Below are 13195 nucleotides of genomic sequence, written 5' to 3' on the forward strand. Positions count from 1 at the left end.
AAAAGGAAATATGATATTTCCAATAAAATTCTCCTGCAGGCAGGGCATCTGCAGAGACCCCAGTTAAAGATTTGCTGCATCTTTGCCTCAGCTCTTGGCAGCTGTGAAATCCTTTGGGAGATCTGCCGGTGTAATAGGACACCACTTACACTCTGGCTTCAGAAGAGTGGAAGGTCACAGCTTCAAAGTTCAACTTGATCACCTTAGCAGCCATAAAAGGACACCTTTTCCCTTAGTTATTTTCTTTCAAAAAGCTGCCCCTCGCAGAGTGCCTGAGTGTGCAGCACTGGGGGTAACAAAAAGGCTGGAAGAAGAACATCGAAAAGAAAGCTGAGCTTTTTCAAACGACGTTGTTTTGGGGTACAGCGGTGTCTATTGGAATTTAAGTGACTAACAAACATCTCTCTTCCTCAGAAATAGAAGAGGAATAAAAAATGTTTCAACTCTTCAATTGAGCTTGAATTTGTTATGCATTTTAAACAAGGAAAACAACAATTATCAGCTACATTCTGGGTTTCAACATGCCACCTATAGTGACCCTCAAATCTTCTAATCTAGACACGTCTTAAAAACATTCATATTGCTGGCGAATTTACACAGAATCATAATTTCTCATACAAACCTTTGGACTGGTTCTAAATGCACTAAAGCTGCGTCAGTCATCACCCTCATCCAGGACTCCATCTCTTTGGCTGTGTCCGTGCAGAAGTAGTACGTTCGCATGTTTGGATGTGTAGCCTGTTTGATGATGAACACAATGGGGGCACATGGCAAAGGTTATCTGCAAAACAAGATGAATATTAGGAGTGAAGCCGACTTTTTTTGTACAAGAACAGCTCCAGTCTTCAGATCATTTAAGCCTCTGCGGGATGACTAATATTTAAATAGATGATGCATGTCGGCTCGCATAATGGGGAGAAATACTGGGTGATAGGTTGAGAAATATTTGGGCAGCTGTGTCATGCGCATAAATCAAAGCGTGAGTCAACGCTTTCTTACATTCCATTACATTAGGGTCAGTAAATCTGCCTTAGGTAAGACTTACCAGTGACTTGAGTTGTCGACACATTGCTCCATATTTTGTTTTCAGAACCGGAAAAAAAAGAGCAAGAAAAACATTAATAGAAAAAAAATACAAAATAAAGAAAATTAAAAATAAAACAAGGTGCATTACAGTCCTCACTCCAAAATAAGCCAGCAAGATAAGGGTCAGTTATTTGCATGATATTTCCTTCTACAGCAAAACAACAGAGATTAAAATAAATAACAGGCAGTCAAAATGAAATCTCATTCCTGAGTGAATCACTGTAAACAGAGGAGGTCATGTCCCTGCTCGTGTGTTTCTCTGTCGACCTCAGCTAAGATGGAAAACAGTGGTCTGTGTGGTTGGCGGGACCTTGAGCAGACTCCTGGGCGTCTGTGTTCGGCTGTGCTTGGCAGGATAACTTTGTTGTCTCTCCGAGCTTATGAAGGACTCACAATCAAATAATGCACACACCATTGTAATCCCATAAAATGCGCCGGTTGCCCTGGAATGGAATGTCAGCCTGAACTATTCCTACGTTAAAGCAGTACATCACTGGTAGCGGCTTGTACAGACAAAAGACTTGGAATGTGCTTCGTCTGCTTTCTTAGAATCATGAAGAAGAGATTCCGTTTCATAACAGCTATCCGTGATAAATGTATTGTTAAAACTTCTTGTTGATGTGTGCGTTGGGAAAATGCATTTATGTTTCTCCAGCGGAAAAACTGTCACTAAGTCAAATATGAAATATATTTGGAACATAAAGATGGTGGACCCAGATTCTGTAAACTACACAGGAGAATTTTGCATCCAAATCTGGATAGTTTTTCACAGCAGTGAAAACACTCACCTTAAAAGCATACTTTCTGTTGATGTGGTCATCAACCGACAACATGGACACGTGGAAGCTGGGCAGGAGGATGCTCCCCAGTATTCCCTCCTCTTTCTCATCTGCAGGATTAAAGGGGACGACATTCGTCAGGATATCTGAGAGTCGCAGTACAAAATGATTCCAAACAAACCAATCTGCTAAACTGACTATAAACTTTTTTTTTTTTTTAAATTGTACATGCAGCATGAAGCCTCCACATAACATGACCGCCAAAAATAAAAGGGAAGTATTAAGGTTCGGACGTGTTGAGTTCAGTCACTGGAAATGATGCGTATTGATTTAACATCCTGCGCGGCTCATCGGCTGTAATCCTTATTAGGTTGGCAGACGGGGTTCCATGCCAACTATGAGGTGCTCGCCGCAGGGCGGAATTAGACTGAGCGCTTAGTTTAAATCACAAAATTGCTTAATCTCCCAATCTGATACAAGCAATCAGCATCAGAAACACTAATTGGAGAGAAAATCGGTGTGAGGCACGCCGTATGAGAGCATCTCATCGCTGCTGCCTGCAGCACATTACTCTAATTTACTGTTCTGTTTGAGTCCTTACGCTACTTTCCTGCTCTAATGATTTCGACATCATCACTTTTCAAATCTAATCTGTGAAAGGCTTCATCAAGAGATATATCTGACTTGAGCATATTCTATAGTTTTTTGTTTTTTTTTCAGTAGGGCACGAACTACAACAGTGATGTACTGTGTATGTACTACCTTTTATCAATAGGGAAGCGATGAAACAGTTCCCAGAGGCAGCTGAGTCAATATTTATTATGCATGGAGCAGGCAAACAAAGCCCATCGATCCCTCAAGCAGGTATTGCCCTCTCGCAGAGACAGCCGGTCTCATCTATGTATTTAAGCAGATTTTCACTTAATATAGGGAAATGAATTTGTCATGTGATGATAAACATGAATTAACAGTTTATGATCCAAATCATTTTAGGCAAGATGTACAATGCGACAGCCGTATAAGAGACAAAAAGTCAGTTTGTTGTTGTTTTGACTCCACTGTACCCATGAGAGGCACAACAGACGTATTAAAAACTCACCTCTGTAGTAGAAGAGGCACAAATCCGACAGCACAAACCACCTCTTCTTCCACAACTTCATGCCTGTGCTGTCCTGAAAACAGAAGAAAGCTTGAGCCACGCACAAGTTTAAGTGAGTCAGCTCCAAGTTTTAGAAAAATAAGTTACATTCTCAGTGCGTCAAGACGCACGTGCTGCAATCAATTCAACTTTGGACACAACTTCATATGTCATGTCATGCTGAGATTGCTGCTCAAAGCTGCACACTATGCTGTTACTCAGTGAACAGGTTTTAGTTCACAAGTTTAGTAGTTTCTAGTCATTACTGCAACGCAGTCATCTAAAGACTTTTCAGTGTGAAAGAGGAGGAGGTGAAGGATCGGGTCACAATTCCCTGTTTCTTTCATAGGAAAACTTGAGTCTTTAATCGAATACTTCACATGCAGACTGAAGTGCGGGGAGGGACGTGAAATGGTTTTGTCATTATGGTCGAGCTCCATGCGGGCTTCAGCAGAAATGTAAATCCAAGACCATGAAACAGCAGGTTTACCACTGAAAGGATTCAATCCAGCAGATGTTTTTGTTTGTTCGTTTTACCAAATTAACTTTTGTCTGCATGCTTCCCTAAACTGATCAAAGGACATATTTCACAGCAAGTTGAAGGAAAAAGAAACAAAACTTCTGTTCGACTGTTTGGACAGAGGCTCGGAAAAAAAGGCTTTCACCGACACATCAATCACGGGCACTTTGTTCTACCGATGAATCAACTATAAAGTTGCAGCTCTGCCTCAGCTCAGGACTTCAATAGCCTTCAGTTTCAATGAGGCAGGAAACGAAAAGTGCAAATCCTCCTTTTATTCAGGAAAGGAGATTTGGGAGTCCTTCACTTGAGCTTGGGTTGGGGTCCCCAAAGAAAAGGAAGCTGTTTTAAAGAACGCCTCCGTCAGAGCGTAGACTTGCGCCAAGAGGCAGCAATCACAACTAAATGAGTTTTCCACTTCCTCACTCTGGTTGTGGACTCCCCACCGCCTCTTTTTCTGCACGTAACTAAAAGCTGTCATGACGGTCCAGAACTCAAGCTGGCTAAGCAGATACCGGACAAAGAAATACAAATCCAGCAGCATCAAAAAGCTTCTTTAATACTCCTATACAGCAAATCTAACAGCGAGAGAGAGCGCTAATGCAAGACTAATGACCAAGCAAGAAACAGCATTTGCATTTTACACTTCAACTTTCAAGCTCCCACCACTAAGCAATGGTCCTTTAAGTAAGACATGCTCCAGACGGGGAGACAATTGAGGAATAAAAACACAAGATTGTCAACCTCTTGATCGTTTTAAACCAATACCAGGAGCAACCACAATGTATAATCAATCTCAAACAAATTTCTTTAAATAATGAATATAATAATGAGATTATTAGTCTGCAAGCAGAAGGGAAAGAGATGATTTTGAAAAACAGAGTACAGCACGAATGTACTGCTGGAGAAGCTACACTGGCTCACCTGCTTATAAAGCCAGTTCCTCTTGATAACTGGTGCACTGGGATTCCTCCTGATGGAGTTGGACCTCTTCCCAAAATTATGAATTTTTTTGGCTGGTCTGGATGACTAAAAGAGAAAAAAAATTCAACAGAAAGTCAAAAGAATAATTTGAAAAAGCAAAACAGTGTCCAAGTTTGTCACTTACTCTTGCAGCCGAGCCATTTGTGTTTTCAGTTCCGGGTGAGAAGGTGGAAGCCTCACTCATGGTGTTCACTGGTCGCTCCTTCTTCTCACTCACTGGCGCTTTTGAGGTTGATCTTAAAAGGGTACCCAAAAACAAAACAGTGATAAGAGGAAAGCTGCAAGTTCACCGACTGTTTTTATGTGTTCAAGAAATGCTTAGTTGAAGCAGTTATCAAAAATAATAAAAACTAAAACAATAATAATAATAGTTAACAATACAAAGTTTTATTAAAGACATTGCCATGTAGACAGTAGACTGTAAACAGTATTTGTCTTATTTAAGTTCTTGCACTAATTCCCTTAATGCACACGTGTCAAACACAAGGCCCGGGGCCAAATTTGGCCCAACAACTCATCTAATGGCCCGCGAGAGATTCAAATTCAAAAAGTTGATTCAACATCCTAGTCAACAGTCAGTTCAACAGTTAAGCTGTAGAAGAAAAGAATAGTCACTTTTTTCACCATTAAAAGGATGGTGGCTGTAGGTGTGTGAATCATGTAAATTCATCATCAAAACAAACCACAGAAAACAAGACTTCAGAATCTTCCCAAATCAAATCAAAACAAGCTGATATTATTTGGGGATGAACAGTTTCTTTTTCATATGCTCATCATGGGAGGGAAAATGCCGACGGAGGCTTTGGGTTTTATCTGTTATATAGTTACTGTGGTTTGTTTTCATCATTGTGTCAGTATGTGCAGCCTTAATGAGACCATTAAACACAACCACTTGCATTGATTCCTTTGTAGCTTAAAGACTGCCAAATTGTATCTCCAACAGTTACTATAAAAATGGGAGGGATGGATTCTCGATTTTTTAAGATCGTTTTCAAAATGCCAATTTCTGTAGCCTTTGTTACAAGAGAAACTACAGTTTGGCTTTTCACATGCAACAAAGCACACTAAACTTACAAATTATAGATACAATGCATCACAAGAAACCCAATGTATAAAGACACAACAGTTCACTCTTCAACAACAAAGCAAACAAAATAAAGTAAATACAACAATACAAGAACAATCTGCACTCAGAACAATGAGTCTGAGTTGCATGCCGTGTTGAAACCAGCTAGCTTGGTGGCTAATGCTACAAACAGCCTAAGGTATCCTCAGCGAAAGATTTAGTATGAGACATTTTTGTTAGAGTTCACTCCTGCAACAAGAGAAAATACAGGCTATCTTTTGGACTGGGACATTTTCCAGTCTTCACCGTCATCAGTCAGATTAAGAACACAACCCCTGGTGGTGATGAAGGAGCTCTAGCATGGGGTCACCAGTCCATCACAGTGCTCAGAGGAACGTGGAAGCAAACCCGAGTGAGTCAGGGTAGGCACGCTGACTTACACTGCACAGTCACCGTATTTGATGACAAACCGTTTTACAACGTAGTTTCCAGATGTGATAAATCACAGTCCTTAGGTGTGGGCGTGACTGATGCGCCACTGAATCACAGAACCCCCAACGGGCGGCTCAAAATAGCAGCATGTGCAAAGTCATGAACACGCCGCGAGATTTGCATTCATTACTGCAGATTATCAGTGTTGCAGTGAAAAGCAAAACCCTGATTGGACCATCATCGATTAGACAGGACCGACACACTTTGTTGTCTTCAGAGCTTCAGGGTGTGCGGAGGCTTGGTTGGCAATTAGTTTGGGGAGGTCAATCAATCTGTGCGCAGTGAAATTGAAAAACACTGAGTGCGTGAAATCAGGCAGTGAGACATTAAGCCTCCAGACTGAGGGTGGATGGAAACACAGCGCTACATTTCGACCTCGACAGAAGTCACAAGAAGAAACATAAAAGTAGACAAATGGCATTGTCATGCTGCGCGTGACATGTTTGTCTGAACACTCACACGTGAATGTGGTCAGAGCAATTGTTTACTTGTAAAGTAAGAGGGATCAAATAACAATATCAAACATTCAGGGTAACAAGTGAGGGCGTTGACCAATCAGAGCCGAGACTTCACAATAATACGTGCAGATGGGGAAGATTGGTCAGTTGCAGTAGCTGGCATTCCTCTGCTGTATGACCCAAAATGCCCGCTCTGGGCCAGGGGGTCAAAAAGATCTGGAGAGTTGGGCCAGTCACATGTGAATTTCATCCTGTCAGCAAACTGTTCAGCATCTCCCAAAACTAATTCAAAGTGTATTTTCTGTGGCCACTATGTGAATGCAATGTTAGAGGTCTTGGTAACAGGTATTGGTGGAAGAAGAGTCAGCGGATGACTCTGAGAACTATTAGAACCAATGAAAACATTCAAGCTGAGAAGTGGCCAAGCAATTCAAACGAGGAAAAACTCTTTTTATGAACTATTCATCCATCCAGGGTTATGGCTCTACGAAAAGCTCAAAGTCCAGGGCTAGTTGTCCAGGATCAAATCAGATTCCATCGCTTGGAAACTTCAAACCATCATCTTTGTGTTATGAGATGTCAAGAAAGCCATGAACCTAAGGGTTCAAACAGACCTTAAGAAAGCTGCTCACAGTGGATGTAAATCAAAGCAAGGCTAAAGATATGATAAGGGCAACTAATATCACAGCAAAAGCTGCTGCAGTGCAGGGATCAGTCTGTACTTTTGGGTTTGAGCTACATATGATATGAAACAAATAGAGTTGAAACCAAAAGACAGCGGTCGATTTCTTATTATTTTAATTTTTTAAAATGAATCACTGGTGCATGTTGTTTGCTCACATCATCACAAAATGGATGGGAAAAACTACCCAAGGAGCAAATACGTTAGGGCTGATCCAGATGGGAAAAACATGGAAGCCCAAAACTCTGACACACAGGGATTCTATCCAATGGATCGCTACAGCAGAGAGTCAGTCGATGGAAAGCAAAGTGGATCCAGTAATTTTTAAAGTGGAACACTGTATGCAGTCTTCCAATCACACTTTACAGTGAAGTATCACCATGACCGGCGCTGACCACACTTATTACTAAGACACCACGGACAATGAGGAGAGAAATAAAAGAGAGAACATGAGACATGGGTTGGAGAGTGACGAATATCAGCAGAACATGTCTGATTCGTCGTCCTTGTTTCAACTTCATAAACAAGTCCACAGACGCTGTTTTCGTGCTGATGTGTGAGCCACATTTGTGTGAGTAAATGTCACGTCTCTGCCTGGTCCGGCGTGGAATTTGTGTGGCTGCCTGTTAAAGACTGTGTGTGCAAAAAGAGAGCGTGAGGGGATTACACCACCAATGATGGCTGGCGCCCGAGCCGAGCAGGGGAGGGCCGACTGAACGGACTGGCTGAGGGTGCATTTTTGAAATGACCACGCAGCAGTTCTAAAGAAATAAGTGGGCTTTGAAACTGTTTTGACCGGAGGGGACCATGATATGAGGCGAACATTGATCAGGACTGAAACCATCTTTCATTTACACAGGCTGAAAAGTTTGCTTTAGCACCTGCTACTGGAGATCAACACAACATTGTTATTTTCGTCGCGGCCAAGACCAATGAGGGACCGATTTATTTTAAAACAATGGCTACCGCATCTTTTGCAGTAAGAATGTGTCCATATGACCGAAGAACTTATGCCTCTGTTTTCTGTATTCAGCGTGGGGTGGTCTCCCCACCCCCTCCGTGGTATTGGTCTTGAATCGGGTCCTCAAACTCTTGGTTTTGAACTTCATCTCTGTATGAGCTGGTCTTGGACTCAACTCATTAACACAAGCAAAGATGAAAGGAGCAATAAAATATCTGCCAGAAAATAGTGGTGCATCAACAGAATGAGCCCACCTCGGCATAATAGTCATGTCTTCCAAAAGCAGGATTGTGAGAAAGCACCACTTTTTATTCACCCAGCTCATCAAACTCCACGAGAAAAGCTGCCCAGGAGGTTGTGTTACTTGTCAGTTTGTAATAGACAGTGGCAGCAAACTGATGTACCGTGACACTACACACGAATGTGGACAAATAGACAGGAAGGAGTCAAGTTTTTGTTGCAGGATATCAACTTTGTCATGTCTCTCAGTGCACCAATAGTTCATCATCAAGCGGTGATAAATCAGACATGTGAGCCCCGCTAGGACGGAGAAGAAGTGGAAACGATTGTGTGACGACCCACTCACATTTCTTCACTGATGAATGCCATGACCTGAGGCTGAGGAAAAGTGAGTCTTCATGTCCTCGCAGCAAGTGACTCACGAGGGCTCCGGTGATAACAACAAAAAGGTCAGACACATAAGTGCACCTTTTTAGAACACTGGAATGCAAATGTGTGACTGGCCATCAAGTCCAAAACACCCACAGCTCGCGTGCAACACGACACATTTACCAGAAAGAGCCACGGATGGATTTTCTGAAAACAACAAAAACTATTCAGTAAACTTTAAAATGCATGAACTAATAAACAACACATGTACCAGAAAGAGCCACGGATGGATTTTCTGAAAACAACAACAACCATTTAGTAAACTTTAAAATGCATGAACTAATAAACTACAGGTTATAAAATAAAGCAGAGGACAATGACAAGACTTGGTTTTAGAAACTGAAGTTTCCTTCAACCTTCAAAATAATTCTCAGAACCCTTTGAATTACGAGTCAGCTGTATTATGAGTCACAATGATAGTACAGCGTAATGTGACATGAAGATTGTCAGCTTACTGATACTGCCTTCACCTCAGATCATACTTTGTCCTCATCATTTGGAATCTTACAACAAGGAAGGGGTGTTGTATGGATCCTTCAATTTCATGAGATTAAGCTTGAGAGCAAAATAGAACGAGACGTCAGCAGTTCGCATAACCAACAGAATAGTTTGAACAGTTTAAAGAAAAATGAGTCTCATAATATTCCAACTTATTTCACACAAAGAGAAAAATATTGGAAAAAAAGCTTCAGTTCTAAAACTTGCAGTCCTTCGAAGATATGCAGAAAGTGGGTGCGACTCGGGAGGATGACCAAGCTAGGTCACGATGGAGGAGGTAGACTTGTTGTGGCAAACCCTGATGAGAACATGCTGACAGAAGATGAGATTTATCAGTTTGTTTGCCCAGAACATTGTTTAGACCATCTTGTCCTTCAGAACGACATTCCAAATATTTCTGATTTAGGTAGACATGCTCAAGAAACATGTTTACTATTGCCTGACTTGACCTGGTCCACCAAATATTTCCTGTCAGCACGCACTCACCACATGGACCCCCCTAAAAATAGGCCCGACGTGGACAGTTTGACAGAAGAATGCCAGCGCTGACATTCACGGAAGTGGCTCAAGAAATGTGAGCCGTAGACTGTAAATCCACTTAATAAAAGACTGACCAAGTATGCAAGAAGGAAGAGAACACTTCAAGCTAGGCTATTTCTTAACATCAAGTGAAGAAGCTGAAAGAAACAAGGAGATTTCCTTGTCAAACAGACTGGGAACACCAAGTGACAATGACCAACACGCTTGCAGGTTGTTGTTGTCAGAAGACTGCTTGTAAAGCACAGTGACACTCGCAAATGTCAGCTCTGATGGAGGACAGTGAAGTAAACAACACACTACTGCAGAGCAAACAGTCGTCTTTGTGCACCCATCTAAACTGCTGCACTCACGCCTCATGTTATTACACCAGCGAATGACTGTATTGAGAAACTAACCAACCAATACACATGTTGTTTCAGTCAACTGACCAAGCAAACCACAATGACTCTTTTTTTTGTTACTAACTGCAATGCCATTTTTTTGGTTCATTGTTCAACCGCAGATTAATAATAATACAGAAAATCTGATTAGAGTTTTAGAGGTTTGGATGGAATTTAATGGACAAAGGTCGATTACTTCACTCAACAATGGTTTTGTGTTGTTTGAGCAACATTGCAGTAATTGACCTTGTTTGTTTTGTACAGCGAATATTTATATTGTTTAGAGTTAATGTCATCTCTTTTTCATCTTTATTCTATGATGAATAAAATTAGGTTTATCATGTGCAAACATATCAAGTGTATTATAACATTTTAACTCATTCTAATCATAATAATGGTTGTCATTATTATTATTATCAAGAAGGATGCAGATTAAACAAAATAATAATGCTCAGATCCTTTGTTAGGAATCCGGGAAAAAAGAACCTGAACTTAAAGGATGTCAAATATCGGATTGAATGAAACCAGGAAAGCAAGTCTGACAGAAAACAAAGACCTTTCATCTTTCCAGTTTGCTTCCCAAATGTTGGATAGAACAGATGATCTAACTGTGATGCAGTGCTAATTGCTCAAGTCGATATTATCTCCCACAAGCATGTTGTCGCTCAGTGTGAAAAGAAGCAGAGCTGTGAGAGGAACAGTGTGGAATGTGTCAAGAGTCTGCCATGGACGGTTCCCACTGAAGAATCCTCCACTGATAATGTTATCACAGCTTCAATTAGAAGCATTGTGTTACTTTAAAAATAAACCTGAATCTATTGTCTAACTCTCCAAGAGCCTAAATGTTGCTGTTTGGAAAGACTGAGGAGACCACATTATAACATGTATTATTTCATAACACTTGCGCGTTGGAAAGGAAAAAAAACAATCCCCTTTGTCAACTTAAACAGCCAAAACCAAGCCAGAAACAAATGACTTTCTGAAGATCCTGATGTGACTTCAATTGCGAGCATTTCTAGTTTTTGCCAGCAAATGTGTACAATGTTTGAGCACATGAAAACATTTCAACATTGCAGCACACCCCATCGTAAGCAATGGGAAGAGAACATGTTGTATATCTTTGATGGTCCTCCACCATAAACAGTGGAGTCCTCTTTGACTGACAGTGACGTGAAGTGAGTCACACTTCACTACATGTTGACAATAACTGCTTAAAACTCCCCCTATGCTGGAAGAGTGCCAGGAGGGCCTGGTGCTACTAAGAACCTGTCAATACTTATCAAACACAGCGGTATTTTATTGTAGTTCAGCTAGTTCATGAATCAGTAGTTGATCAAGGTCATGCATATCTGGAGGTGTGGGAGAGATATATGACTATTTGATGATGGGTCTTTTCTCACCGCTTCATTACGAGAAACATTCACTCACACTTGAAAATAGAAGTCAAATTCTTAAAACAGAAACTGACAGGAAGTTACACCACAAACAGTGCAATGATTCATGTAGAAGTGAAAGTTCAAGTTTCCATCACAAGGGCTGTCATGAGGTAAGGTAAAATCCCAAAGTCCAATAGTAAAGGGGAATCTCACCCAAAAATACAAGAAATGAAAAGGTCACAGGGTCGAGCAAGTGCATGTGAGTGCATTCCTATGACACACAATAGTTCTTTCATTTTCAACCATGAAGATAAAAAAAAGAAATTCATGACAGCTACATACGGGGGACAAAAAATGACTCAAAACTCAAATGTATCTCTGAATTGTTGATGTCCAATAGGGGACTTGTGCTCTGTACTCTTTGGAGAGCTCTTGGTGACGTTTTTTTTGGTATTCAGATTCAGAATGTAAACAACAGGATGAAAAAAATGCCACCAGTCAACATTCTGGAACAAAAACAACAAGAGACTTACTGTTCGTTGACGACAAAGATGCAGTTGTCTTGAGAGGGTGAGCCTGAGACAGGATGCTTGCAGGTCACCTTTCGTTCATTGTGGCTGTCAACATGAAGAAAAAAAAGTTAAACATCTTCGTCCTGGTAAAAGCAAGTTCTAGCAATATGACCCGGAAGAGCTACTTTTGAGGATGGTTTTCCATTTGAGACTAAAGCCCAAAATAAGCAGAAATAAAAACTGACCTGTTCAGAAAACTCAGGAAGAATTATTATTATTATTTTAATAAGAAGACAACATGAACAAAACCAGACTGGACGACCCTGGTGTGTGTCCTGACGGTTTTATTTTTGAGTTTAACTGTGTATGTTTGAGATGGAGAGTGAGAACAACTTGTACTCTGATATGCTGCCTGTTACTGTCAGGTGACGTTTTTTCCCGTGAGAATGTAAGCAAGGCGGGAAGCAGTTTTTGTCAAGGCAGCCAGCCTGAACGGGAGTATTTCAAAAAGTTACTTGCCTTCTTGACTTCTGTGGCATTGAAAATAGTCTTTAATTTTCAGATTACTTGGATGAATTTAAAGGTGATGCTCATTGTTGGCAGGACAAAAAAAAAGTAGCAGATAAGAAGATGATAAATGTGGACAATGAGAGTGGCCATGATGGTTCCATGAACTGTCTTTCAACTCAAAGACGGATTATATTTGATATATTTGATGAACTGAGGGCTATTAAATAAATGTTGGCAACCTTCTGCAGGGTGAGTATTAGTAAGGACATGAAAGCCACATTGGTTCAACACACCTTCAATATAATCTTCAATATAATCATATAACTTCCAATTATTCCACTCCATGTCTACTGTTTCAATACATGTTAAATATGTGACGCAAACTCGACCTCCAGAACAGTACCGTTGGTTAGAAACCTCCTTCATTCTCAATCATTCACAGTCATCAGCAAAGCATCATTTCAGTCCAAAAATAACACGGTTTTTAAACATGGGGTACCGAAAGGAGCGAATACCAAATATGAAATGGGGTGTTTAGTTTCAG

General features: G+C 40.8%; 1 protein-coding gene across 8 annotated transcripts in view; it reads right to left on the reverse strand.

The window, feature by feature from the left end:
• LOC128770374 (pleckstrin homology domain-containing family A member 5-like) overlaps nt 1-13195 on the reverse strand; it is a 69489-nt gene that overhangs the window by 19596 nt on the left and 36698 nt on the right. For 7 of the 8 annotated variants that reach the window (XM_053884751.1, XM_053884744.1, XM_053884745.1 and 4 more), the window contains 6 exons: nt 12163-12246; nt 4632-4743; nt 4448-4552; nt 2965-3037; nt 1875-1975; nt 623-738 (listed from right to left, as the gene is read on the reverse strand). In XM_053884751.1, coding sequence (XP_053740726.1) covers nt 623-738; nt 1875-1975; nt 2965-3037; nt 4448-4552; nt 4632-4743; nt 12163-12246 — 591 coding nt within the window. The other variant, XM_053884750.1, reaches the window with a different exon arrangement.

This window comes from Synchiropus splendidus, chromosome 14, assembly GCF_027744825.2.
Source record: "Synchiropus splendidus isolate RoL2022-P1 chromosome 14, RoL_Sspl_1.0, whole genome shotgun sequence".
Lineage (NCBI taxonomy): Eukaryota > Metazoa > Chordata > Actinopteri > Syngnathiformes > Callionymidae > Synchiropus > Synchiropus splendidus.